Source organism: Ochotona princeps, chromosome 4, assembly GCF_030435755.1.
Source record: "Ochotona princeps isolate mOchPri1 chromosome 4, mOchPri1.hap1, whole genome shotgun sequence".
In the NCBI taxonomy this organism is placed as follows: Eukaryota; Metazoa; Chordata; class Mammalia; order Lagomorpha; family Ochotonidae; genus Ochotona; species Ochotona princeps.
In genome coordinates, this window is record NC_080835.1 from 71213122 (window position 1) to 71241025 (window position 27904).

The 27904-nt window shown below is 49.3% G+C and overlaps 3 protein-coding genes across 12 annotated transcripts in view; all 3 read right to left on the reverse strand.

The window, feature by feature from the left end:
• Positions 1-4914: 4914 nt before the first annotated feature.
• TMEM25 (transmembrane protein 25) lies at positions 4915-8530 on the reverse strand. 3 transcript variants are annotated; one of them, XM_058662511.1, is made up of 9 exons: positions 8426-8530; positions 7823-7921; positions 7263-7574; positions 6567-6857; positions 6235-6363; positions 5998-6028; positions 5737-5837; positions 5551-5643; positions 4915-5431 (listed from the first exon to the last, which is right to left on the reverse strand). In XM_058662511.1, the coding sequence occupies exons 2-9, from the start codon at positions 7890-7892 to the stop codon at positions 5358-5360; spliced, it is 1101 nt and encodes a 366-aa protein (XP_058518494.1). In that variant the 5' UTR covers positions 7893-7921; positions 8426-8530; the 3' UTR covers positions 4915-5357. The 3 variants fall into 3 exon arrangements, with proteins under 3 accessions (XP_058518494.1, XP_004585184.2, XP_004585185.2); XM_004585127.2 differs by lacking the exon at positions 8426-8530 and having other exon boundaries at positions 7823-8387; XM_004585128.3 differs by lacking the exons at positions 6235-6363; positions 8426-8530 and having other exon boundaries at positions 7823-8387.
• Positions 8531-8638: 108 nt separating this feature from the next.
• On the reverse strand, positions 8639-11919 carry TTC36 (tetratricopeptide repeat domain 36). The gene is made up of 3 exons (XM_004585126.2): positions 11717-11919; positions 10936-11124; positions 8639-8920 (listed from the first exon to the last, which is right to left on the reverse strand). The coding sequence occupies exons 1-3, from the start codon at positions 11832-11834 to the stop codon at positions 8661-8663; spliced, it is 567 nt and encodes a 188-aa protein (XP_004585183.2). The 5' UTR covers positions 11835-11919; the 3' UTR covers positions 8639-8660.
• Positions 11920-12398: 479 nt separating this feature from the next.
• KMT2A (lysine methyltransferase 2A) overlaps positions 12399-27904 on the reverse strand; it is a 91272-nt gene continuing 75766 nt past the window's right edge. For all 8 annotated transcript variants that reach the window (XM_058663828.1, XM_058663832.1, XM_058663827.1 and 5 more), the window contains 7 exons: positions 25674-25844; positions 23920-23994; positions 19821-19999; positions 19556-19659; positions 18376-18459; positions 17867-17996; positions 12399-17374 (listed from right to left, as the gene is read on the reverse strand). In XM_058663828.1, the coding sequence (XP_058519811.1) occupies positions 17099-17374; positions 17867-17996; positions 18376-18459; positions 19556-19659; positions 19821-19999; positions 23920-23994; positions 25674-25844 (1019 nt within the window). In that variant the 3' untranslated portion in view covers positions 12399-17098. The remainder of the gene's footprint in view (positions 17375-17866; positions 17997-18375; positions 18460-19555; positions 19660-19820; positions 20000-23919; positions 23995-25673; positions 25845-27904) is intronic.

A 27904-nucleotide genomic window follows, 5' to 3' on the forward strand; every position in this document is an offset into this window, starting at 1 on the left:
TCAGTAAAGCAGCATTGGGAACTGACATCACCCAGAAGAGCAGTAGATGGGATCCAGTTCCCCCCAGAGTTTAATGTTTTGAGGGGTCCCTCCAGTAAACACCAGCCCCTTGGCGTATCACCCGTTCATCTGTGCTCTCCCCAGCACGGGATGGTTGTGGCTTGGATTAAGCTGGATGTTGTGGAGATGGACAGATTTCGGAATATTTTGGAGTTGTATCAGCCAAATGAAGCCTTGTGACTCTTTTTTATATTTATTTAAAAGGCAAAGGTATAGTGATCTTTCATACCCTGTGTATGTTTCGTTCTCCAAGTGCCTGCATCAGCTGGGGCTGGGCCTTGCTGAAGCTAGGAATCCAAAATTCTGGGGCTCCGTGAGGGTCAAGGAGTCAAGTGCTCGAGCAGTCACCCGCTGCCTCCCGCATTAGAAGGAATGTGGGATGAAGAGCAGAGCCAGCCCTGACCCCCAAGACTCCAATATGGGATGTTGACCACTGCACCAAGCGCCCCACCACATGTAAGTTCTATTTTTTGTTAGATTTATTTATTTATTTTTAAGATTTCTTTATTTTTATTGGAAAGGCAGATATACAGAGAGAAGGAGAGACAGAGAGGAAGAGCTTCCATCCATTGGTTCACTCCCCAAACGGCCGCAACAGCTGGAGCTGAGCCAATCCGACGCCAGGAGCCAGAAGCCTCTTCCAGGTCTCCCATGTGGGTGCAGGGTCCCAAGGCCTTGGGCCATCGTCAGCTGCTTTCCCAGGCCACAAGCAGGGAGTTGCATAGGAAGTGGAACCACCGGGATTAGAACTGGTGATCCCGGTGCATTCAAGGCAAGGAGTTTAACCGCTATGCTATCATGCCAGGCCCAAGATTTATTTATTTTAAAGGAAGAATTCCAGAGGGAGGAGAGAGTGATGGCCCCTCTGCTGATTCACTTCCAAAATGGCTACAATGGCAGTTGCTGGGCCAGGCAGAAACCAGGAGCCTGGAACGCAATCTGGGTCTCCCATGTAAATATAGGGACCTAAGTAAACACTAGGGCCAGCTTCTGCTGCTTTCCAGGTCCATTAGCAGGGAGCTGGATTAGAAGTGGAACAGCTGGGACTTGAACCCACTGAATGCAGCTCAACCCATTGTGCCATGCTGGCCCCAATGTTCATTGTAACAAACGATGCTTAATGCGAAAAATTGGTGCAAAAGTATTTTAAGGGCTGAGGAATGAATGGAAGAGCATGAGGGCCATGAAGGTTGAAGGCTAGTATCCATTGCAGGTGCGGCAGGCAGGCCAGAAGTGGCTGTGCAGGTGGCACATACAGACACCACACATACCCACAGGCCCTCACCCTCCTTGCTGTAGGGACAGACCCAGTGACGGCAGCTGCTTTCCTCTGCACAATCTCGGTTCGTGTTGGTGCCACCACCCCAATCCTGGCAGAAATGAAGAGTTGGCGAGGGCATCTGGAGAACCCTGCCGTGCACAGCTGAGGATACATGGGAGAGTGGGCCTTGGGGCATCAGAAACAGGATTGGTGCAGGTGTCACCAACAAAAGTAGCTGAGAGGTTAGATGTGGAGCACAGAAAGGAAGATCAAGATGACTTCTGGCTGTTGGTGGCTTCAGCAGAGGGATGGATTGGGGAGCAGGTGCTGATGGGGAGAAAGGAGGGTGGACGGTGATGGAGGGGAAGGTCTCATGAAGGGCTGGGCCTTCAGCCTAGTTGCTATGCTGTAAACACTGTGATAAGATGGAAGACGAGGTGTTGCCTACAGACTCGCGGCTCAGGCCTGCCTCTTGACAGGTGTGGGTGTGGTGTGGAAGGACTCAAATGTCCCTGGTTTTCAGGGAGCCAGCAGGGTGGCCTCTTGGCCAGCGCTGTGACTGGCCACTGCCTGTTCTGTTCATGGCATTACAGTCATTAGGGCCCAGGTCACTAAACGCCGAGTCAGCCAACACTGAAGCCCTGCTCCCATAGGGAATTCGGGGCTGGACTCCTGAGCGTCTCTGGTCATGGTATAGCACCAGTCATTTAACTCAGTGCTAGGCGATGGCTGTCTAACACATGTTCTCTGCAAGACAGGTCATGGCCTTCCTGTATTTAGGAAAGCTGCATGTGGACACCATTTTAAATTGTGCCATAACCAACAGAAGGCACAAAAGTACAAAAAAAAAAAAAAAATAGGCTGCCAAAAGGACACATGGACAGTTTGAGAGTTTAGAGCAGCTGACAACTACCTATGGCCACGCCCCTACTTCTAGCGCTGTGTCAGCTTCCAACCATGGTAGGAGGCTCTTTCACGCATGTGCACACATCCACACAGAAGGTAAATGAGGAAATAGAGGACTTAACAAAACAGCTATGTTCAACAGACCTACCCGGAGCACTCAGCCCAGCTTCAGCAGCAAACACATTCAAGCTCACCTGGAACACTGCCCCGTATGGAACATCTGTTAGGCCAAAAATGACATCTCCAGAGGTCCTGTTGTGTGTGTGTGTGTTTTTTTAAGATTTTTTTTATTGTTATTATTGGAAAGCTGGATATACAGAGAGGAGGAGAGACAGAGAGGAAGATCTTCCATCCGATGTTTCACTCCCCAAGTGAGCCGCAACGGGCCGGTGCGCGCTTATCCGAAGCCAGGAACCAGGAAACTCTGCCGGGTCTCCCACACGGGTGCAGGGTCCCAAAGCTTTGGGCCGTCCTCGACTGCTTTCCCAGGCCACAAGTAGGGAGCTGGATGGGAAGTGGAGCTGCTGGGATTAGAACCGGCGCCCATATGGGATCCCGGTGCGTTCAAGGCGAGGACTTTAGCCGCTAGGCCACGCCACCGGGCCCCTGTGTGTATGTGTTTTAAAGATTTATTTTCATAGGAAAGTAAAATATACAGAGAGGAAGATCTTCCATCCATTGATTTACTCTCCAAGTGGCCGCAATGGCTGGAGCTGAGCTGATCCGAAGCCAGGAGCCTGAAACCTCTTCCAGGCCTCCCATGTGGCTGCAGATTCCCAAGGCTTTGGGCCATCCTCGACTGCTTTCCCAGGCCACAAGCAGGGAGCTTGATGGGAAGTGGGGCTGCCAGGATTAGAACTGGCACCCTTTATGGGATCCTGGTGAGGGCCTTATATGCTAGGTTACCATGCTGGGTCCAAGGTCCTGTGCTTTAACATTGATTTATTGGGGAGTTGGTGTGGTGACTCAATAGCCCAATCCTCCTTCCTGTGCTGCTGGCATCCTATATGGGTGCTTGTTTGTATCCTGGCTGTTCCACCTCACATCCAGCTCTTTGTTTATGGCCAGGGAAAACGGTGGAGGATGGTCCAAAGTCTTAGGACCAAGCACCCACATGGGAGATCCAGAAGAGGCTCCTAGCTCCTGGCTTCAGATTAGCTCGGCTCTGGCCATTTCGTCCACTTGGGGGGTGAACCAGCAGATAGAAGAAACCTAGCAAAGTAGTTAAGAGAGAAACAGAAATTAATCCTTCATCTGGGTTCATTCCCTGAAATGGCCGCAACAGCCATGGCTGGGCCAGGCCACAGCCAGAAACTTCTGGGTCTCCCACATGGGTGGTAGGGGCTTATGATGCTTTCCCACACACATCAGCAGGGAGTTGGATCAGAAATAGAACAATAGGACTTGAATCAGTGCTCATAATGGATGCTAGCATTGCAGGCAGTAGCCTAGCCTGTTATGTCACAACACTGGCCTCCAAATACTTGTTGTTTTTAACACAGAAGATTTGGCAAATTCAGTAAAATGTTGATTCAGGGCAGCATTTTGGCATAGCATTTTGGCAAAGCCTCCACCTGAGGTGCTGGATCAAGTCCTGGCTGCTCCACTTCTGACCTAGTCCCATGCTTATGGCATTGGAAGGCAATGGAAGTTGGCCCAATTCCTTGGGCCCCTGGTTCCCATTTGGGAGATTCGGAAGAAGCTCCTGGCTCCTGGCTTCAGATGGACTAAGCTCTGGCTGTTGCAGCCATTTGGGGAGTGAACCAGCAGATACTAAACTTCTCTCATTTTCTCTAACTCTGCCTTTCAAATAAAAATAAAATAAATTTAAAACATCTGTAACAGATTTGGTAAAATGTTGACTCAACAGAGCTGAGTGTCGGGTGCACAGGCACTTGCTATATATTTATTCCACAGTGTGATTCAGAGATTTCATTTAAAAACCATGTGAAGAAATGAAGCAAAGGCGTGGAGCTTGGTTCAGTCAAGTTTATTGAATTTACTGTGTGCTTTGTACTGTCCTAGACAGTAACAGGAGAAAAATTACAAAATAAGACCTCAACAAGGGAAAAATACACTCTGTACTATATTGCTTTCCCGTCGGTGCCTCGTTGCTTCTTAAAATATTCTTATGTTGTTGAGGGTGATGTTTGCAGCCTCCCACTCCCTCCACATCCCCCTAAAGCTGCTGTTGAGTTCTGTGCCTTCTGGGACCAGCCCCTAAGGAGCATAGGGTGGAGCAGGAAGAGCGGCTTCCTACTGATGGGGCAGCCAGGGCCAGGTTCCACCCAGGGAAAGGCATGCAGTCCTGAGCCTGCTGTTCACAGCAAATCACAGGGAGGTCAGGCCTGGGTAGTTTCGGGGGTGAGGAGTTGCCCCGGGGACCCTCACTCACCGCCTTCCCGAGGGGCTGTGCTGAAAGTGCTAATCTTGTAAGAAAACGATGCATAGCTACATGCGGTCCTGAGTACCACTTGATTTTCTACCTTCTGTCTCACCCTGACTTGTGCTAACCCCAGGGGCCAGGCCTCTGGGCAGTCTAGGGCCCAGTGGAGAAGGTCTAGTGCATATCCTAAGATGCCCGCAAAGGGGTAGGGCAAGGGGACACAAAGGTGTGCAGTAAAAAAACTAGTGTGTGCTTGCTTGGCCAGGGCTCCAAGGCCAAGGGCAGGGCTCCAAGGCCAACGCAAAGCACAGGTTGGGACTGGACAGTTAGCACGGGTCCTACATTGTCCTGAGGGAATCAAGCTGCATCTACATTGCATGGACATGTGGGGCCTCCCCCCGACACACAGTCCCATGCTTGCTGTACAAGGTGCAGAGCAGGACCAGTGCCTGGTGCCTCACAGGCCACACCTGCTTGCATGCTGGATGACAGGGAAATCCATCTGGCCAAAGAGCTCCCTGTGCCTGGGCTCAGCCATCTGTGCTTCCCAACCTGAGTCACCCGAGGGGGTCCCTGGATACCTGTGCCCCTGGACGCCAGGTCCCAGGGAGCTAAGACAGAGAGCACAGCAGAGGTAGCCATGTGGCCATGGTGTGGCATGATAGAAGCAGCTTTAGAGGAGGAGGCGTGAGAAGGAGCACAGGAAGGGTTTGGGAGCAGGAGGACACTTGTCCCACCTTCAGCTCAGAGCCAGATCTCATCACTGCTCACGCTGGACACCCGATAGATGTAGCTCAGCATCGGGAGGCGGATGAAGCCTGCAGAGGGGGCAGGTCAGAGATGCCCAGGGCATTCAGAGACCTTGGTCCTTGGAGTTCTCCCTGTCCCTGGCACTCAAGCCCAGGAGGGGCTGCAGGCTGCCCTCCCTGCATGGTACCTCGGCTGGTGAGGAGGCCACCAGGCTCTGGGTCCTGAAGCTCTGGGCGGCTGCTATTCAGAGCTGCTGGCTGCTGCTGTGCTGGTTTCCCTGCTGTGGGCAGAGGCGATAGTGCCAGGACAAGGAACAGCCCCCCAAAGTGGCAAGTCTTCCCTTTGCCTCAGCAGGGAGTGGGATGGGGTGTACCTCTGCACTCCGGAGTGAGGTCATTGAGCTGGAGGTTGGACGGCAGCGACATGTTCTCCCGCGGCAGGCGCACGTTGTTGAGTTTTAGGTTGTTGGAGTCACTGATGGGGTGGGCAGAGGCTGCAATCTGTGCTGGCAGCAGCAGCCCAGGCTCCTGCCTGGGCATCTGCTCTCTACGGCCCAGATGACCCCATTCCCTCCAGACCCTATATGCCTCCAGGTTCAGCCTATCTGTCCACCCCAAACCCCAGGAGGCATTACCTGGAGATGAGAGATGTGCGCCGGGAGGGGCCTGAGGAGAAAGAAACCATGCCATTGGCTTGCCCTTCACCCCAGGGACCTCACACCAGGAGTTTCAAAAGCCCAGCTGAAATGGGGTTCCCAGGGCCTACTAAGCAGGGCTGCACGTTGTCTTATCCTGGCCATGGCCCAGAAGCTCCACCTGCTGCCCTGACTTACCCTTGACCACCCTCTGTTCCCCAGTGCTCCCAGCCCTACCTTTGGTCTTCTCTTTCCTGCAGACCAAGCAGGCCACCAAGGTGCTGAACCCCACCAGGGTACCCAGGGCAAGCCCTCCAGCTACAACGATGCCCAGCAGCGGCACCTCCACCCGGGTGGCCAGGAGCCCTGCAGGTTGTCCCCTGGTTAGGTTCCAAGTAGACACCCCTGCCCATCCCAAGATGCCCCCAGTAGCTCTGTCTGTCCCCACCTTGCCCAAGGTGGCCAAGGACAGCTCACCCACTAAACTCCCCAGAGGACAATAAGCATTCCCACATCCTGGCGGTGACCCCTGAACCCACATGCTGCACCACCTGCTGGCAGAGGCTCACCTGGGGCTGGAAACGAGGCGCTGGTGACACCCAAATCATTGGTGGCCACCACCGAGAGGTTGTGTGCCAGGCTGCGGAGCTGCAGCTGCACGGTGTGGTTGGTCAGCCAGGGGTAGTTCTGGGCATCCAGCACCAGGAAGTCGGAGGTGTTGACAGTGACTGGCCCATCCTGGTCGATCCAGGTGACATTGGCAGGTGGATTGGCGCGTACCAGGGCAAACAGGACAACTAGGAGGCCTGGGCTCTCAGCATCCGGGTACTTGGCCCCAACTTGTGCAATCTCTGGCTTAACTGGTCCAAAGCAGAGAACAACATCATAGTCCCTCATCCTTCCAGCCCCATTTCTCCCCCAAACCCAGGTTCCAGCCAGGGGCCCAGACTCTCCTTGGGGTTTGGGAGGGAGTATGTTTGAGTCTGCCTGGGGACAGCGTTTTTATAGTGATGGAGAGCATAATGACAAGAGCCCACATGCCTGGATTTGGACCCTGCTCCTGTGCCTCTTCCCAGATCCCTGAAGCTCTTGGCACCTCAATATTCCGGCTCACAGCAGGGAGATCCTCCTGGGCCCACCAGCAGGGAGACTAAGTGACCTAATATTTGCATAGGGCTGCAGTGTTTGTTGAGTGTCTTGCCGGCTGGCTACGGGGTGGCTGTGGGGGTCCCCCAGGGCAGGGAGAGCGCCCTGGCCATACTCACATTGTACATTGAGGATGACTGAGGCGTTGGCTGGTCGGCTGCTGCCCGGCTCCTGCAGGGAGCAGTTGAGCTCATGCTGGGCTCGCTGAGCAGTGACCGTGAAAGTGCTGGTGCCACCGGAGAAGGCCTCCCCACCCACACTCAGCAGTCTTGAGGTGCTGGCCTCCTGCAGCTGCCCGTCCAGGTACCAAGCTAAGTGGGGTGTGCCAGGGCCCCCTGCCACGCGGCATGTGAAGGCATGGCGTTCATTCTCCCGAAGGGCCCGTTCAGCCCATGTCTGGCCATCGATTTGGGGCGCCAATTCCCCCCAACCTGGAACAAAGCAGGGGACCTCTGGGGGAGGGGTCTTGGTACTGTTCTGAGTCCAGTTACATTAGGACAGCAGGTTCAGGGGACAGGGCATACGGGGGTTCTCTTACCATGCACTGCCTGGAGGTACAGTTGCTGGGAGGGGGAGCCCGGGGCTTGGAGAGGGGACCCAGAGTGTCAGACACCCAACGAGGGGAGAGTGGGCTCTGATGCCCAGAAATGCATGACCAGCAGGCCAGCAGGGTGAGTACCTGAGTTCAGAAGGGCTGGCAGGAGCAGTAGTGCCTGCAGGAAGGCAGCTGGGCCTGGCAGCAGCGCCATGCTAGCCCTGGCCAGGGATCTAGGCTGCCCTGGAGAGAAGCGGCGGGCCTGGTGTCAGCCCACGGGAGCAGGCAGGCCTAGCTGTTCCTCTAGGAATTTACTCTCCAGAAACGGCACAAGGAAACACAAATGCAGGAATGCCCAGGATGGCCAAGGCGCTCAGGGTGGCCAGCATCCAAAGTCGTCCTCGCACCATCCCCCTCCACGGACACCCCAGCAGGTGCCTGCACACCCCGCTGGGACAGAAGCCAGTCCTGTCTCCAGTAGACACACCGCACACCCCCGCAGCTACACGGAAGCCGCGAGAGCGCCTGTGCACACCAACGCGCCTACCAACATTATGCCCAAAGGACCCACTTTCCTCTCTGCCTGGCCTCTCCCTCCACTCCACCTCTCGCTCCACGACTCCTCTCCCAGTGCTGACTGCTGGGACAAATTTGAGGCGAGAAGGAGCAAATCGCAGGGGCCGGGGTCTCCGGAGCATCCTCCCTTCCCTCCGCTTCCCTCTGTCCCCAACCCTCCGGGCGGCTCACCTGGCTGCCTCCCCGAGCGCAGCCGAGCAACTGCTCGGGTCTGAAGAGCGCCGCAGTCCGCGGCAGGGGCGGGGGCTGCGCCAGGCAGGGCCAATCAATGCCTGCCGGCGGGTACCCCACCCCCGGGGCAGGTGGCCGTGCCCTCCCCAGCCCTACGCCTAGTGTCTGTGCCCGTGCGTGGGCGCTCGGGGACCCCACACAGAAGCAGGCGGAGTCGGCGGCGAGCTCGGCGACTTTATTGGTTCTGGGCGCCGCGCAGCTGCCCCATCATGTCGGCCAGCATGCGGTTGCACAGCGCGGCGTAGGGGTTGAGCAGCACCAACTGGCGCCGCGCGAAGGGGCTGCCCAGCCGCGCCGCCCGCTCGAAGTCCCTGCGGGCGTCGTCGTCCCGGCCCTGCAGTCGCGCCAGCAGCCCGCGCTGCACGAAGCTCTGGCGGGCGGCGCGACCCCGGCCGCCGCTCAGCGCCAAGGCCCGCTCCAAGTCGTCCAGAGCGCCTGAGGGAGAGCGGGAGGTCAGCGGCGCGCCGAGGGGTGGGCCGTGAGGGTTGCCCGGTACCCCAACCCCTTCCCTGTTGCGGCCGCCCGCGGTAGTCCCGGAGGCTTCGGTTAAAGGGCCCGTTGCACGAGCACGCTTTCGCTCCCAGGGTTACGGACTGTTCCCATTTTATTGATGGAGACAGGGAGATTCCGAAGGACTTGCCCTGGGCTGAGCAGCCAAGAAGCAGCAGAACTGGGACCAAAGGGCCAGTTGTTATCCACCATGAGTGCACCAGACAGAGCAGGTTCCTGCGAGGACTGTGTTGGTGGGCTGTGCTTCGCTGCCTGCAGTCGGTTCATTCCCAGTGTTAGTTAACACTAACCCGAAATCCCAGAGCTACAAAATGATACTCTTAAGGACCGGGGCTAAGGCACTGTAGGTTAAGCTGCTGCCTGCGTTACCAGTGTCCCATATGAGCATTGGTTCTGGCCACTCCACTTCCCACCCAGCTCTCTGCTCATCCGCCTAGAAAGCAATGTTAGATGGCCAAAGTGCTTGGCTTCCTGCACCCACATACGAGACCTGGATGAAGCTCTGGGCTCCTGGCTTCTGATTTAGGCTTTTTGGGAGTTGAACTGTTTCAAATAAATCTCTTTTAAAATATACTGAACTGCACAGTCATTCTTGCAGACACATACAGTTAAGTCAGCTTCTCATTCTTTTCCTTTCTGGGGCTCCCTATATTTTCCATCCCAGGGTCCCTCTCCTGTTTCCTGCACTGAGTACCTCATTCTTCTACCATCTCCTGGAGCTTCAGCATTTTGGATCTCCTTTCTTTGCAAGCAGGGGCTGTGGCCTGCACTTTGCTCTTACTCTCATCCAGTGCTTCAGAGGGTGGGCCTCAGAACTTTACCCCAGGGAGTCAGTGGGAGTCCCAGGAAGCTCTCAGAGAAGGCTCACTTGTGGCCTGTGTTTTGGCTTCAGTTCACATCCATGGTATGGCCTCTAGGGAGGCCCAGCATCCCTTTGGAGCAAGGCCATTGCCCCCAGCAGGCACCATGCGCCCCTCTTCACCCACGCTGGGGGGAAGCTCCCAGATTGCTGTTTCCTGGTTTTCCTGCAGAGGAGCTGGTCTGGAGGTGCCCGGGGTCACTCCTGGGAGTCACTTTGCTGCTTGCTGGGGCTTGGGTCAGCAGCTTGGTGGCCCCAGCTGCCTGGGACAGACACACCTGCAGAGGATGACTCAGGGGTCCACACCACTCCCACAGTGGAGTCCCTAGTATGCCCCCTGTGTCTCTTTCTTACCACTCTAGCCAGAGCAACTGGGAGTCCAGCAGGTGCTGTCCAGTTACTCCCTCAGATGATCCCCCATGTTTCCAAGGAAGACATGGTGCAGTCACGGCGTGGCATGCCATTCTCCACTCTGGTGCGTTTCCACAGGCTCAGCTTGCCATGCACCACTGCCAGTTCCTGCCACCCTGCACCTGTGCCTGCTCCTCTGCAGACTGTACCTTCTCTCGCTGAGCCAGCCAACTCCTGTGCATCCTTTTAAACCTGCTGATCCCCATCAAGCCTACCCTGCTGTTGCCCTGTGTTTGCCAACCCCTGGACTGTGAGCTCCTGTGGGGCTTAAGAGCTCTGCCCGAGCCTAGATGGTTGATTATGGACAAGGTACTTTATCTGTGAAATGGGGTAACAATACTGCATCCTTACAAAGGGTGTTGTGAGGATTGAGTTCCCAAAGTTTATACATGCAGTGCCTAATCCTTGGCACTTGGGGACTGCGACATTATATTAGGTGACCTCAGTGCCTAGCTTGGTGCCACAGAGCTGGCTCCTTAAGTGCTTCTTAAATTATATGCAAGCTCCCCTTTCACAAGAACCCCATGAGAGTAGCAGGATCCACACTACAGCTCATTCCTTACAGCAAACACAGGCTCCAAAAGGGTTTGGGAGCTACCTACTCCCCAGCCCCAACCCCAGCCCCTCCAGGGACCCTGCTCCCAGAAGCTGCAGCCATCCCCCTCCTCACCTGCCACATCTCCTTGGAGCCGCCGGGCCTGGGCTCGGTTGTTGTAGGCCGAGGCCCTCTCGGGCAGCAGGTCGATGGCTTGGGCAAACCTTTCCAGGGCTGTGGCCAGGTCCCCAGCTTCTGCTGCCATCACCCCCTGCAGTTCCAGGGCCTTGGACTGCTCCAGCTGGGCTTGAGGGAAAACTCCATCTACCCAGAGGGAACAGGTGCAGTCAGGAGCAAAAGCTACTGTGACCTTCCCAGGGAGGGGCATAGGCAGGAAAATCACTTTGGATCAATCTCTTGGCTTTTCAGCCTGAAGTTCCCATAAGGCTTCGGCCTTTTTCAGAAGCCAAGCACATCAGCCCTTCGAGGAGGGGCTGGTGGAAGAGCTGATGAACACAGGAGTCAGCTCAGCGCACCCAACCAACACTGCTTCTGCTGCTTCTGCTGCTTGTGTCAGAGCCGCGGAGCCACCCCCTGCCCTACTTGTGTCCTGTTCGCATGGGGTGATGTCCTGTGTCGTGGCAGACCTGAGTTAATCACTCAGCACAGCTCAGTGTGGGTCCTCGAGTGGGCTGTGTGGGAAGCTCAGGGGTGTGAGGGTTGATAGACTGGGAGACAAACCTGGCTTTCTGGTCTTAGCACATCCCTTCCTAAAGCCCTGTCCTCATCAGCAGCCAGCCCCTCGGGTACCAAGCTCCGTCATTACCTCAAGGTCAGGAATGAGACCCAGTCTGTCTGCTGCCAGTGGCCGGGATGCCAGCACGTGTGGAGTCACCCTCCAAGGTCAAATACTCACCTTCATCTGCTTTCTCCTGCTCTGTGTCATCTCCCAGGTCCAACCCCCCCACATCTCCAAACGGGGTGTTGGGGTTGAAGATGGCCTGCAAAACCGCCTGGTCATTGGGAGTTGCCATGGTGCTCCTGTCTGCAGGTGAGGAGCGAGAGCAGAGGCCTAGGGGGCAGGGGTGGGGCCTGCAGCAGGGAGCTGCTCTCTTGGGGTAGGTTGTACGTAAGGAAGTGTGTCAGTCTTTGGCTGTAGCATAAGCTCAACCCCTCTGGTCTGGAGTCAGTGACCCTGGCTTGGCAGAATATTTACTTATTTCTCAACTGCCAATCTAGAATTAACAAATCCAATTTTGGCCTTAAGGTAGAGCAGGGCAAAGCAGGCTCCAGCTTGTCAGCAGCCGAGGTGTTTTGGTTTGATTATGTGTTATATGTATTTGTAGTTGAGGATGAAATTGCTGGAGGCTACTACCTTATCTCTCCTGGATGTGGGAGGCATGACCCCTTCTCATAATTGTATTAACTAGGTCCTGAACATCCAGGCTGGCCAGTGTGGAGTGGGACCCGGAGGTAGGCCTTGGGGCATAGGTTAAGGGATTCCATCTTAAAATGACGGGAAGGTACTCTATTAAGCAGGTCACAGGCCATGCCACCCTCCACACCCCCTGCCAAGGCCAAAAGGAAGCTCAACTGTGTGCAGCAATAAACTTGACATGTTTATTAATTAAACTATCACTTAAATAAAAAAAAGTGCATAGAAAATAAACATGTTTAAAAACTCCTTTTTTTTTTTACAACTATGTACACTTTTTACTTTTACATTCAGTCTTTCGTAGAGAGCTTTCAGCATTATTATTTTTTGAACTATTAAAGTCTTCTCCTTCATCCCTGTCACAGGGAGTTAACACTGATGGACTTTACACACTTTTTCTTTTTTTTTTTTCCTCTTTTTCTCTAACCAGAAGCTTGGAAGAACACAAGGAAAAAAATTAACAAAACAAAAGATCTGTTATACATGATAAAGTTGTCAAGAAATGTCTTATTTCTAGAAAAGAAGCTTGTCATCTGTTGAGCTCTTGAAACAATTATTCAACTACCTGTATTTACTAAAGAGACGGTTAAAAGTTCAATAAAAGAAACAGCACACGTCTGTTTGCTTGGTTGAAAGGACTAGAGTACCTCAGGGCAGGACACCAGGAAAGCACAGAACACAACTGTCCCCTAAGTGCAGGTGGCAACCCCAACATTCATGGGCGGAAATAGAGAAACAAGGGGTACAGGTACCGACTGGCAACATTCACGGGCAGAAAAAAAAATCCAGGTGACACCATTTTTGCATTTCTCTCTGGTCCCGGGGAGGGACTCTCTTCCCATCCCTCTGTGGTTTGAGTTCCCCCTTTCAGGGACCAGAGGAATGCTGGCCTGACATTTTCCTGCCACTACAAGCAACTGTAACACAATCCTTATCTATAGTGTTAAGAGTTAGAAGCCATGGACTGAACTAGGCTTTGTTACATGGTATATTACTATATTAGTTCCTATATATATCATATTTATATTTATTTGAAAAACCAAAACAAACAAAAAGATTGCAAATTTTCAGAGTGAGACTTGACTGGTATTCAAAAACCATCTGCTCAATACCCTTGTATTGCTTTAAAATGAAGGAATGAAACACAGAATGACACCCAGCCCTTTGCGATGACCCGCTTTTCCTTTAAAACAAACAACAAAAAAGAACAGCTTGATCTCAATTCAAAAAGAAAAATCCCAATTCAAACTTAAAAGTTAACATCTGACAAGGTTTTGACCTTTAGTATTTTCAAATATTTGATTGAATGTCAGTCCTTTAGAAAGATACATTCATTAAAATAATTTTTTTTGTTTTTGTGTTGTTGCATTTTTTTTCCTTTTTTTTTTTTGTATTGTTTTGTACTTAAGGTTGCTGCATGGTGCTTACTACATTGGCCGGGGCTGAGACGGAGGCGAGCAGGATGGTAGAGTGGGTCCCAGCCAAGGAGTCTCAGTTGAAAACTTAATAGCTGCCAAGGCTTCCCCCTTAACACTTGTTATTGGTCTAAAAACAGGAGGAGCTGTGCTGGAGGTGGTGGGCAGCCACGGAGGGAGCCAAGGGGCCAGGTTCCGGCCAAAGGGTTGACGCCATGCAGCTTCTTCTGGTTACTCAGTTGTCACTGGCCACCAGGAAATGCAGCCACAACAGGTTCTAGCAGCAAAGCGGTAAGTGAGCTGGCTCTCACTGAGAACTGACCAGGTATGCAGCTGTTACTCCTTAGGGACTGGGGATGCCCCTTGGGGGATATGCTGGGGAGCGACCCACCACGATGCCTCCATCTGCACTTTGGTGCGGAGATGCCCTGGGTCGCTTTGCAAACAGAATCCCACGAGTGCTGGAGATGGCTCCACCATTCTTGCCTTCTTCCCCGCTGGTAGGGAAGCTTTAGCTTTTATCCCCCAAGTTGCTGGCAGGTCTGCTGACATTTGGCAATGGACTCAAGGCTGAGCTGTAAGAGGAGATTTCTTGTTTCTGTGGTTTGATGACTGGGGAGGGGTGGAAAGGCAAGGCAAACCAGCTGCAGCTGGCAGGAGAAGGAGAGCTGTGGGTTCCTCCCTGGCCTCAGGGTTCGGGGTTGTAGGAAGAGAAGGAGGAGGGGGCTCACAGTACAGCATGGCCTAGCAGGGCAGTCACTAGGTCTATTGAGCTGAGTTTCCCCCACCCTCTGACTGGCCTTGGGTCTTTCTCAAGGTGAATTCATGACCCATCAGTGCATTAATCGTTTCAGTAACAAACGCAGCTTAAGTTTTTTTTTTTCTTTAAAAAAAAAATAGGAATACAAGGATTTACAAAAAAACCTCACACAGTGCAATAATAAAGGAAACCAGACACTAGTGGAACCCCTCGGGCCACTGCATCTTGTTCACGGGCAAAAGGAGGGGGGCGGGGAGGTCTGGGTAGAGTGCTTTCCCCAGTCCCCTGCTGGCACTTCTCCGTGATGACAAGGAAGTTCTCTGCCATCCTGGCCACAGTGCTGGGCTCCCTGTGTGACAGTGGCAACAGTGACAATGTTCCAGCAAAGCCACCAAGCGAAGTTCTTAAGGTCATGGAAGCCAAGGAGCCCAGGATGGAAGGCACAGCAGAGCCGTGAGTCCCGGGGCAGAGTGCGCTGGGCCCAGTTGTATTGCTTCGCTAGGCTTCCATGGGAGTGGGCTTCTCACGGTGAGAAAAGGGGCCCCCCGCCCTCGCCGTGGACTACACTACTCTGAAACCACATGGCAGGGGCAGAGGAGGATCGGCTTCATCGTGAGTGGTCAAACTGTGCTTCAGTTTCAACGGGCTGCCCCTAGAGAGGGCACAAGATCAGTGGGTGCTTGGCAGGAATGAGGACTTGGTGGGCAGAAGAGGAAGAGGAAGAAGGTGACCTATGAGGCAGATGGTGATGGACAATGTCAAGTTGCCATTCAGCATGTTGGCTGCAAACTCTGAAGGAGGAAAGGTGGGGGAGATGCGGGAGATGCTCGCCTCCTGCCACTCTGGGGCTGGCGCCAGCAAGGAGAGAGTTCATAAAGGAAGAGGACGAACTGTTGTATCCAGATCCTATGACAGCCTTTTGAGGAGCTTCACTAGGGGAAGGAGGGGAATGGCCCAATGGAGTTGGGTGACCGTCCTTCTCCATTTATTGTCAAGGAGCAAACCCAGGAAACATTGATGTCGACAGGGCACAAACAAGCTACACACTGAACAACAAAAAGTACACCCTCCGGGGGGAAGTGGGGCAGGAAAAACCAGACTTTGTGTGTACAGCTGAATAGTTTCTCTAACTTCATCCTATGAAAATAAAAAATTATTAAAAACCGATCTTCTTTTAAATTAGGATAATACCGCAGTTTAAAAAATAGCCTTGTCATAAGTGCTTCTCCCTATGAAGTGCTTCTCATAGAAAAATATACAAAATATATTTACATTTATAAAACCTTAAATAGTAAACTGTAAACAGAACAGAGTAAAATCCAATGACTTAATTTAACAGGTTCAGGATACTGTCTCAGGGGAAGGAAGGGAAGGAACATTTGATGCTGTTTTGACCACATCCTAAGGAGTAATCAGGGCAGTAGTGTCATTTCATCTACTTTATCCATGAACTGTACACAGGCGGCAGAGTCCCCCCCCCCCCATGAGGTGGTCTAGTCTCCAAGTTTAGGGCCTTGGAGTCTGATTAGTGTTCTGCCTTCAACCGGACACTGACCGTTTACAAGGGAGTCTTCCTATGTCTTAACACGGGCTAGAGCAAGTCACCGTCCTGGGCGTGGGGCCCAGGGCTCATCCTGGCTGTCGTGACACTCTGGTTGTTGCATGATTCAAATCCTATTTAAATAATCTTTTTCCTCTTCTAAAAAAATCATGCTACATATATATTTCTTCAAGACTCTCAGAGGAGCTTGATGAAAATGACTCCAGATTCTGTCTGGTTATGGCCGCTGGCTCCTGTCCACTTCCCCCCTTCTGCCCCCCAGAGTGCTTTACAGGGTCAGGGAACTTTCTGTAGGCACATCCTATGCCCATCAGGTAATGTCCTGGAGCAGAGAGTCCCTCTCCCCTACCACCCTGAAAGAAGCATGGGAAAGCAGTGGGATGAAGGACGGTGTGTGTGGAGGGGAGCAAGGAAGGAGGTGGAAGGAAGAGAGGGACGCGGCTCCTACTGCCAAGACAGGGAATTGGCTGAGATAAGGCTCCTGGGGAAAGCACTCCCCCTTCAAGCCACAGGCTCAATGTTTGGAACATAATTGGCACAACCCCAAGACAGCCTTTTGACATCAGAGGTGCTAAGGATCTGTCTCCCTACCAGAAGTGAACTCTTGAGTGGGAGGAGAACAGGGAAAACTACCAGCCCTTCTCTGTTGGCTCAACAGATGCCCCCAAGCAAGGACTGGTTGGCAAACTACCAGGCATCCAACCGATTCTAGATGAGGGGTCTGGCCTGAACCCTCACTCATAGTGCTTGGGAAAGGGTCAAGGTGAGGATGGCAGCTTCTCTCTGGGGAGATCTTAGGCCCACTTGCAACGCAACTAACCCTCTACAGGCTCCTTCCAGGTGAGTCTGCTTGGGACCCCCACTTCCCGCTTCACAACGGCAAACAGTCAGAAGGTACCCAGGAGAAGGCTGATCAAACGGTCTCTTCTTTGGGACCTCAACACTCTCTCCAGGACTCTGATCACATGCACAATGTGAGTATGGGACGTAAGGGTGTTGAGCCGTCACAGAGGCCCCTCAACTGTGCCCACTCAATCCTGGAGCTCCTTGCTGCTGGACAAGGCCTTCAGCACTGCCCTGGCTGGCTGTGGGTCCTGGTTCTCAAATGCCGGGGGACAAGAGCAGCTTTAGTTTAGGAACTTCCGGCATTTCTTGGCGCCACAGTTGCAGGGTAGCTTGTTGCTGGCATCCTCGATGGGGAACTTATAGTCATAAGTGAGCTCCTCCCCCCGGTAGATCTTACGCATGGCAAAGATGACAATGTGCTTCTGCCCATCAATGTTGATGACCCGAGAGTAGCAGTTGGGCTCACAGGAGTGATTGATGAAGCGTGCAGCATTTCCATGCATAGTGGCGTCTACAACCTCGGAGTCATCAATGCGGAACATGTAGCAACCAATGCCCTACACAAGTAGGAGAAAGAAAAGCTCGTTATTTCGCAGGGCCTAGGCTCAAGAGCTTTTCCCAGCCTTCCCCTGACGTTACCTCTGACCACTGGTGAACACAGTTTCTTCTAGAACCATGTGCAGATTTCTCCTAGTGCCCATCTTTCAAGATGCTTCCATGAGGACTGCCTAGATTACGAGCACTAGATCGTGGTTCCTAATGGCTCAGCAGCAAGGACACCTAAGACTCTTGCGTAGCTTTGCGTTTTGGATCCTGGGACTCACACAGACACACCCTCCAAGAGTATCTCTGGGTACTAATCCTTCGAGTGGTTTCTGAACTTTCAGTGGTCCCATTAAAAATGTCAAAGATGTAAAAAACAAAAAACCAAAACGTCTTTGCATCGAGGCATACAGCGTTTCTTCTGGGTCTGGGACTCACATCGGTAGCTGATGGCCCCCTGCTACAGCAAAACCAAAGAGCTGGGAGAGCGACAGTGGGGGGCCCACCTTGCTGTCGTAATACTTCTCTCGCTTGTCAGTCTGGATGGAACGGATGACATTGCCGGCATACTCAATCACCATCTCACCTGCATCAATGTTTCTCTTACAGAAAAGCCCTCGGCCATGGATGGGAGACCTGGGACATAAAGGTGGACATCAATATGGCAAGTGCAACTGTGTGAATACATGAATAAACGATACATTTCCCAGGACAGACACACTTGAGGGGGAAAATATAGATACACCTGGTTGGTATAAACCCACTGTTCTAACAAATGGAATAAGACATGAAATTTCTTCACTCTGGAGCCCATTAGAATTACCTATAATTTAATGTTTACTGTGTTAAATTCCTTGTTCAACATAAGGAAACGGAAGAATCCCAAGATAGCAGATTTAATGAGTAATTTTGATAAAATCCTTACTGAATGACAGAGATAACTTCAGCACACATGTCTTCTTTATTTTGGAAAACTATCAGTTTTCTAGGATTCTTCCTAGAATTTTAGCCATACCTGTAGACACCAACTGCTTCCTTAGAAGTCTTTTTCAAGTGCCGGAAACGCATGGGCATTGGCAGATCCATGCTAGTTGCCCTCCTAAGAGACAAAACACAGTATTAATGGATTCCATTCAGGAAATAAAGTCTTGGGTCTTGCACTGAAGGCTCGTAGGGAATGCAAAATCACTCTTTGCTCAACACCAATCATAACAAGTGACCAATAATATTAGGCCCTTTTAAAAAATATTTCTATTAATTTTTACTCACTTAAAAGACAGAGTGCCAGAGAAAGAGGGAGAGTCAGAGATCTTCCATCTGCTAGCTCACTTCCCAGATGCCTGCAACAGTCAGGGCTGGGCCAGACCGAAACCAGGAACCAAGAATTCATTCTGGGTTTCCCACATGGGTAGTAGGAACCCAGTCCTTAGGCTTCTATATGCTGCCTTCCAGGCACATTGCAAGATGGGATGGATGTGGAGATGGAACCTGATCCCAGGTACTCTAGTACAGGATGCAGGCATCCCAAGCAGGGCCTTACCTTGATGCTGTGGTGCCTGTCCCTTAGCCCAGTTTTAATTGTGTGAGTACTCCTGTCTAGCATACTCCTCCTATGATGAGTATGATGGTATACCTAACAAAGTATTAAAGAAAATCAGTACTTTCTGGGCCCAGCATGGTGGCCTAGTGGCTAAAGTCCTTGCCTTGCATGCAGTGGGATCCCATATAGGTGCCAGTTCATATCCCAGCTGCTCTACTTCCATTCTAGCTCCCTGCATCTGGCCTGGGGAAAGCAGCTGAGGATGGCACAAAGCATTGGAACCCTGCACCAGCATGGGAGATCCGGAAGAGGCTCTGGGCTCCTGGCTTCAGCTGGCTCAGCTCTGGCTATTATGGGCACTTGAGGAGTGAGATAGCGGATGGAAGATCTTTCTTTCTGTCTCTCCTTCTCTATGTAAATCTGACTTTCTAATAAAAAAATCAATCTTAAAAAAAGAAACTATGTATTTTCTTTGTTACTTGAAATTTTCTAACTTCTACTCCTTCCTTTATTGCTACTTTCTTAAAGTTGTACTTTAGTCTTGTAAAGTGTTGGTCGGGAAATCTGTTCTAGGAAAAACTACACAGTGTCCAAAAGAGCTGGCGTAGTATGAGGACAGGAATAGTGCTAACAGTCCCATGCACAGAAGACTCACCGGGCTGACTTCAGCTGTACTTCCTCTTCTTCCTCATCATTCGGGTTGTATGCAGGAGGCTGCCGATGCTTAGAAGCCAGGAAGTTAAACATGTCAAATGCAGACTTCCTGGAGCCAAAAGATGAAAATGTGTTCAGAGAAATGCTTTAAAGTGGTAAAGGGTGATGGCATGAACATTAGAAATCTCAAAAGTTATGAGGGAAAATAACTGGAATGGGAAATAATAAGAACAGGGCCCCCAACTGCTTACAGCAAAGAAAGAAACTTGCCTCAGGTGGACTTCAGCCCTGGCTGAACCATGAGGATTCAAAGGAGGTTCATTGGCCTCCTCCGGTTTATGGAAGCGGAATTTGTAATTCCGACAGTGCTTGGCACCGGACAGCTGCTCAATCAGGAATACAACTGCATCGTGGAGAATCCCCAGCATCCTCAGTCCATTCACACCTGTGGGATCAAAGGCACCTGGGTAGTGAGGCGGGCTGGGCTGACAGGAAACGACAGTGCTGTGCTTCAGCATTACAACAGCTACTCTTTGGAGGTGGCACTCCTGCCTTTTTATCAGTTGTAGTGGTTGTTTGCCCATATTTTAAATGTTTTCATGTCATGGGTGATTTTTTGTTAAAGGAGCAATGATACCGAATTTTTGTTTCATCTAGAGAATTTCTAATGGAGATAATTTAGTGTTAAGCAGTAATATTAAGTTTGTACATAAGTAATGTTATTCTAAGCGTAACATTTGGTCCAATTACAACACTACTTAAGTACAGAATATCAGTCTATCATGTAAGAACTGAAACTATATAAGATAATAGCAAAAAAACTTTTCCCTACAAAACTTTGATTCTTCTCTAACCAGCTTTCTCCTGGGGTTTTCTACACTGTTGTGGATTCTAAGGCACAAAGAGACACCACCAAACATATGAAATACTCGGATGTATTTTCAGTTCATCTCAATATGCTGGCCAAATGTTATATTCACTGGAGGTCTTACAATGAGATAGTTACACTGATGATGAGAAGACCAAGATGAGTTAAGTTCACAGCAGAGAGAGGAATACATGTACTTCAACCACACGATGTGAATGGGGTCCCAGTTAAGTCACGATATAAAGCATTTGGGAATAATTAAATTTGTTTATGGGATATTCACTTATTCAGCAAATACTTCTAGTGCACATAGCAATATCCTTTCACTGTATTAGACAAGTCCTTGGGAACACAGAGGTGAAGATATACAAAATAATAATAATGATTTTGTTTTAAAAGGCAGAGTCACAGACGGGAGAGACAGATTTTCCATCCACTGGCTCACTCCCCAAATGGCTGGAGCTGGGCCAATCCAAAGCCAGGAGTCAGGAACTTCTGGGTCTTCCATGTGGGTGCAGGGACTCAAGGACATGAGCCACTCTCCATTACTTATATATACTCTTGTTCCAGATGGTCAGTCCAAGCCAATTCTGGAATCTTGCTGGTGACTAGTTTAGGAATGTCTATGATGCCTCCTCTGGGCTATAATATGTAAGACGTCCAATTGTGCCTAAAAAAAAAAGACTCCACCTATTCCTTTGAACAATGTGATGACCAAATGTGACCCTGAGGACTAGGGCAACCATTTGCTATCAGCTTGGAGGTGAAACTATTCCCTGAAGATCAAGGGGGAAAAAGGGAAGAACTTAGATCTTTAATCATACTGAGACTTCCTCATAAATCAATCCAGCTCTCTGTCCTACCTCTGGACTTCCTGTAATGCTACATAATGCATTTACCTCACTGTTGAAACCTGTGAATGTGGAGTTTCTGTAGACACAGGAGGGAATTTCAGTCAGTAGGGCTAAGAGATTAATGGGAGTTTGCCAAGTGAACAAGGGAATTTGGGAGTCTGGGAAAAATATAGAGTTCCTGTTGGAAGGAACTGCATGACCATGGGATGCCAACGTGGAAGTACATGTGAGTGAGTGATGATGATTACTTGGAGGTGCAGGCTGAAATTCAGCTTTCTCACGCTGAGCCCAGAGATCTATAAATTGCATTTATAGACTGGACTTAAGGACCAGGATCTGGATTAATATATAGTGTGCTGTGGCTACAGAAACAGGAGTCCTGAGGAAAGCAGGGAGAGCAGAGACTGAACAGGTGAAGTCAGGCTGAATAGGACCTTATCCTGTAGAAAGACCTACATTCTGCAAGTTTCAGGGGCACAGGGCCCAGTCTGCTTCTATTCAGGGATTAACATCCTGAATATTGTTCTGAAAGGCAGAAGGGAGAGATAGAAAGAAGACAGAGAGAGAACAAGAATCTTTGATTCACTGATTTTCCAAAATGCCCACAATGGCCAGGACTGAGCTACGCTAAAGCAGGAGCCAGGACCTCAGTCTCAGTCTCCTACATGGATGGGGGGACCCAAGTATTGAAGTTACCACCTGCTGCCTCCCAGGGCACACATCAGCAGAAATCAGAAGTGAAACTGGGACTTGAACTATGCACTCTGTTATGGAACATGGGCATCCCAAGTCACATCTTAATCACCACGCCAAGTGCCCTGAGTGTTTAACATGATACCAGACATACTGAAGGAGTTCCGTAAATATTTACCAACAACAAACATTTAGTGGTATCTCCAGTGACCAAGGGGAAACATGTAAGGTGGAACAAAAGTGATTCTTGGACTAGTCTTAAGGGTTTTCAATAGTGTAGGTATGAGAAGAATAAGCATTACACCTGAGGCGGAAAAGAGGAGAAAGGACTATGACTAATGCTTTGGGGGTAGAATCAGTAGAACGTGGACGAGGGAAAGTGAGGACGTCCAGATTGACCAAAGTTGTTCTGCTTTGAACTCTGGAAGGACGGCAGTGGGGGATGGAAACACTGTGTGGAATGGGAGAGCATGGGAATGGCTGAGTAAGCCCAGGGAGTGGGCAGAGTGGGAGCTGAAGAGGCAGAGAAGCCAGAGAACATTAGACCACTAACTAGGAAAAAAATATATCTGCCAATTGTTCTTTAACAAAATGAATATATTTGAATTTGTTTTTTCGTAATTTATAAATGAAATACCTACTCAAAGAAACAGAAGCACAGAAAAAGTTGTTTATTCTATATAGGCATTAGTTCTGAGTAGAATAATTACAGTCTGTAACAATCTAGCTTACATTTCAAAGAGACCAAAAGAGTCCAAAGATTTTAACGGGTAGAAAAGATTATTGCTTGGGGATCTGGAGATGCTACTTATCCTGATTATACATTGTATACATGTCTTAAATTATTTTTCATAAATAATTTGTCATTAACAAAGTTACCCATTCTAACACTGAACCTAGTCCTCAGAGGCAACCAGTGCTACGTATATAATTTGCAAGTGTCTTCAGGGACTCAGGATCATACCAAACACATACTGCTATAACCTGCTTTTTAATTGCTTTACTCCAGATTCTTTCTAAATTCTCTCATTGAGGAACATTTGGGTTGCCTTCAGTCTTTACCACGTGGTATAAGGACATGGTGTTATGACTTGTTTGTGACTACGTACAGGAAAACTTCTTAAAAGTCTAACTGTTATGGAAAAGCACATGATCTGAAAATTTTGAGAGCTATTGCATAACTGTTCTCCCAAATAGTTGTGCTAGTAATTTATATGCCCTCCTGACCACCAGTCATTGGGAAGTAAATCAGTGGATGGGAGCTCTCTGTCTCTCAAATGAATGAATACAAATAAAATAGAAGGTAAAACAAAACCATAACAAGATACTGCTTCATGATATCTCAATAATTAGAAAGACGTAAGGAGTGCTGGCAGGGATGTGGAGAAGTGGGAACTGTCATGCATTGCTGGGAACATAAAATGTTGCAGTCACTTTGAATTAAAAACAATTTGGCAGTTCCTCAAAAAACTGAACAGAATTATCAAATGGCACAGCACTTCTACTTCTAGATATGTGCCCAAAAGAAACAGAAACATGTCTATACCAATAAACTCCACGGCAATTATTCATGACGATGGAAAAAAAAAAACAAGACCTTGACAAACCAGTGAATGAACAAGCAACGTGTGGTATATTGACACAACAGAATAATAATTGGCAATTCAAAGGAATAAAGAATTCATGCAATTTTGCAGTTCCCAAGTAACCTTAAAACTGCTCTTAAATTATGAGGCTGGCACAACTCTGTAAATATACTAAAAAACACTGAATTGCATGTCAAACACTGAATTCTATGGTATACGAATCTTATACCAAAGCTCTGTGGGTGGTGGTATTATTATTTTGAGAAAGAACACTGTTTTGTTTTTGGAATTCATTCTGTGGCTTAGACTAGGGAGTCTCCCTAGTATTCTGGGACAGGAGGACCATCACGGCTCCAGCCATTACCTGCAAATGAGAGCTGCTTTAGGCGGGCATTCGATCGAGCTTCCTGGACTTTGTCTGTCAATGACTTCCAGGCATCTGTAATGACATCAAAGAAATCTGTAGGCAAGAAAACTGTCATGCAAACATCTCTCCATGCCCATGTGCACAGGCACCGTGCTTGGAATCCTGACGGTGTGAATGCACGCCCTCTTCCATGAGGTTTTGTTGTCTGCCTCAGTTTAGTCAGTTCAGGGCTTAGGAAAGAATGCAAGAGGCAAGGTTTTTGGAAGAGACAGAAACATAAGCAGATTCACAACTTTTGGGAGCTCAAAAGACCTCCTGCGATTCTTCTGTTGGAGGTCTCAGTAGTGAACTTGAGTGTTTGGCACTACTGCTACTCCCTACATCCCTGATCAAAACAGTCTGTGTACTAATGATTTCACCGGGACTCTGGAGGAGATCATAACCTCCCAGTTCCTTAAAATTAAGAAATAGGGCTACACAGTTTGTAAGGTTCCTTCAAGGGCTAACTCAAGACTCTGAGTTCTTACTGTATGTTCGACATTTTCACTTAGGAAGTCCTTATTGTTACTCTTCATTTAATATTTTGCAAAACCTGTGCCAAATCTATTCCATTTTTTTCTTTCACTTCTACCTGATGAGGATTTCAGTGTTACCCTGCCACCTGATATTATCCCAAACCCAACAAATGCTTATCACTTTGTAAAGAAAGCCTTCCCTCTACCTCTTTTTTCTTTTTTTTTTTTTTAAAGATTTTATTATTATTGGAAAGCTGGATATACAGAGAGAAGGAGAGACAGAGAGGAAGATCTTCCATCTGATGATTCACTCCCCAAGTGAGCTGCAACAGGCCAGTGCGCGCCGATCCGAAGCCGGGAACCAGGAAACTCAACGGGTGCAGGGTCCCAATGCAATTGGGCCGTCCTCAACTGCTTTCCCAGGCCACAAGCAGGGAGCTAGATGGGAAGTGGAGCTGCCGGGATTAGAACCGGCGCCCATATGGGATCCCGGGGCTTTCAAGGCGAGGACTTTAGCCGCTAGGCCATGCCGCCGGGCCCCCCTCTACCTCTTTATCTCACCCACATTCTATTATTTCCTTTAATGGGATTTCTACTCTATTATAATTTTCATGTTTTTTTTTTCAATATCCCTAATTCAGCCATGTGGCCTTTTTCTTTGCTGAACTACCTAATTGCACAACCTAGCAAACACTCCCTAGTCCTTCAAAAATTACTGAACACCCAGAGGCTTGGGATACAAGAGGAACAAGAAAGTATAATGCCAGCTCTTACGATGAAGCACGTGGAATAAGGTACAGAAATACAAAGCATTGTTAACACAAATTCTAAGCTACGAGGAACGAAGATTTGAAAAGAATGGGATGGGAGTGCTCCTGTGCCTTAGGAGGTCAGGAAATTCCTTCTGGGCTGGACATAGGAAGGCCAGGACAGCACTTTGGGCAGCGGGGAGAATGCCTATGACGAGCAGGACACCGAAGGGACATAAGGAGGTGGCCAAAGGCAAGCCTCGAGGGAGAAGCAGTGCACACGTGTGTTGTGCTAAGATGTGGCTAACTTAAACAGTGAATAGTTCTCCAGGAAGACAAACGTCTCAAGGACCAGGGAAATGTACCTCTCCAAGGAACCCCCATTATGCCTAGCAGAACACAGCTAGCTCTGCTGATCTGACAGTAAGTACACATGAAGCCTGGGCAAGGTCTCTGCTGGGGGTTTGGCCTGACAGAGCCCACTCACCTTCTATACTTTCTGCACAAATCTGAAAGCCATCATCACTGGAAATTTCAAAAACCAGGCCTTTCTTGGGCTTTTTCTCAGCAATGCTTTCCTTCCGCTTTTGTTCTTGCTGCAGCCACAGCATCAGTGGAGAGCTGAAGTTACTTTCTTCTTCTTCCACTGTTTTCGGATCTATAAGAGAGAAAATAATTAATGGCCAAAGTGATTGCAATAACAAAAGCTTCTTGAGTGCTGACAGCATGCACTGTGCTTACATATCCAATCGCCATGATCCAAATCATTCCACAGCTGGTAGGATTACCTCACTGACAGAAGAGCAAAGTCGAGGCTCTAAGTCATAGTAACAAAGAGACTAAAGTGCCATAATAATTTAACAGTTTGTCAATAAATAAATGTCCTCAACAGTGTCAAAACAAAAGTAGTGAAATATATATGAAACTTTTAGTATGCATGAAGCGCTCTCTCTTTTTTTAAAAAAGATTTTTTTATTGAAAAGTCAGCTACACATAGAGGAGGACAGACAGAGAGGAAGATCTTCTGTCCGCCGATTCACCACATAAGCAGCAGCAACGGCCACAGTTGTGTGGATCCAAAGCCAGGAGCCCGGAGCCTCTCCAGGGTCTCCCACGTGGGTGCAGGGTCCCAAGGCTTTGGGCTGTCCTCAACTGCCTTCCCAGGCCACAAGCAGGGAGCTGGATGAAAGTGGGGCTGCCAGAATTAGAACCAGGACCCATATGGGATTCTGGCGCGTTCAGGGCGAGGATCCTGGCTGCTAGGATACAGTGCCGGGCCCCATAAGAAGCACTCTTATAAATTAATTCCTATAAACTTGACAATGTTAGTGAAGTAGCATTTATTATCTCTATTTTATTTTATTCAACAGTTTTGAGAGTCGTCTGAACTGTGGATCAGCATTATGTATTCTTCAAATTGCTTCTTTATTTGAAAGGCAGAATGACAGAGAGAATTTCCCTCTATTGGTTTACTCTCCAAATACTGCCAGTGGCCGGAAGTGGGCCAGGGCTGAAGCTGGAGCTAGGAACTCAGTCCAGGGCTTGCATATAGGTGGCAGAAACCACACTGCTTGAGCCCTCACCACTGTCTCTCAGGGTCTGCATGAGCAGAAGCCGGCATTAGGAGCTGGAACACAGGCATCTGAAGTGCTGACTCAGCAACTAGGTCAAATGCCTGCTCCATAATCTCCATTTTAGAGATGTGAGAACTGAAACATTAGGCCAAGTTCACTCAATTTGTGTGATGTTGGGGAGTTTCAACCCATCTGGCTACAGTCTACTCTACCAATCAATGCCCTTCACTGTGTTCATGCACAGACATGTCAAACTTCTGGGAAACTGGCAACCTAACAAGATATAGAGGCACTACCTCAGAACTCAGGCCTAGGCACGACTACCTTATTCTCTTTTGGGATGTCCTTCTATGGAGCTGGGCAAAGCTTTATATATCCAGAGCTCTCCCAATTTTGAAGTGATCAGCTGTTTCCTGATCAAATTTCTTTATTATTATTATTATTATTATTATTATTTTATATATTTATTTACTTTCATTGGAAAGGAAGATTTATGGAGAGGAGAGACAAAAAGATCTTCCATTTGCTGGTTCACTCTCCAAGTAATCTCAACACCTGGAGCTGAGTCGACCTGAAGCAAGAAGTCGGAAGTCAGGAGCTTCTTCTGGGTCTTCCATGCAGGTGCAGGGTCCCAAGGCTTTGGGCCATCCTCTACTGTTTTCCCAGGCCACAGGCAGGGAGTTGCATGGCAAGTGCAGCAGCCGGGACACTAACTGGTACAAAATGGGATCTCAGCACTTGGAGGAGGAGGATCAGTCAGTTGAACCATAGTGCTGGGCCCAATCAAATTTATTAGAAGAGACAGAAAGTGCTCCGGAGATTTTGGTGTTGTAACTAAAATGTAACTACCTAATGAAAATGATGCTTGGTTTCTTTTAATAACAAAAAAGGATGAAGTCAGGCTATAGTGGTCTATTTCAATTTCACTGCTGTAGGTGCTGCTTTGTTTTGTGACCAGCAGATGGTCCCAGAGTAATGGGTGGCCACAGTACCAGGAGACAAGTGCTCTGAGTTTCAGTTAACCACTCTGGGCAATCAACTTCCAAATGGAGTTCAGATTTATTTACTCAGTGTGTGGGGAATCACAGGAAGTAAATTAGGTGATTTCAACAGTACCTTTAGCTACTGATAAATTATCTGATTC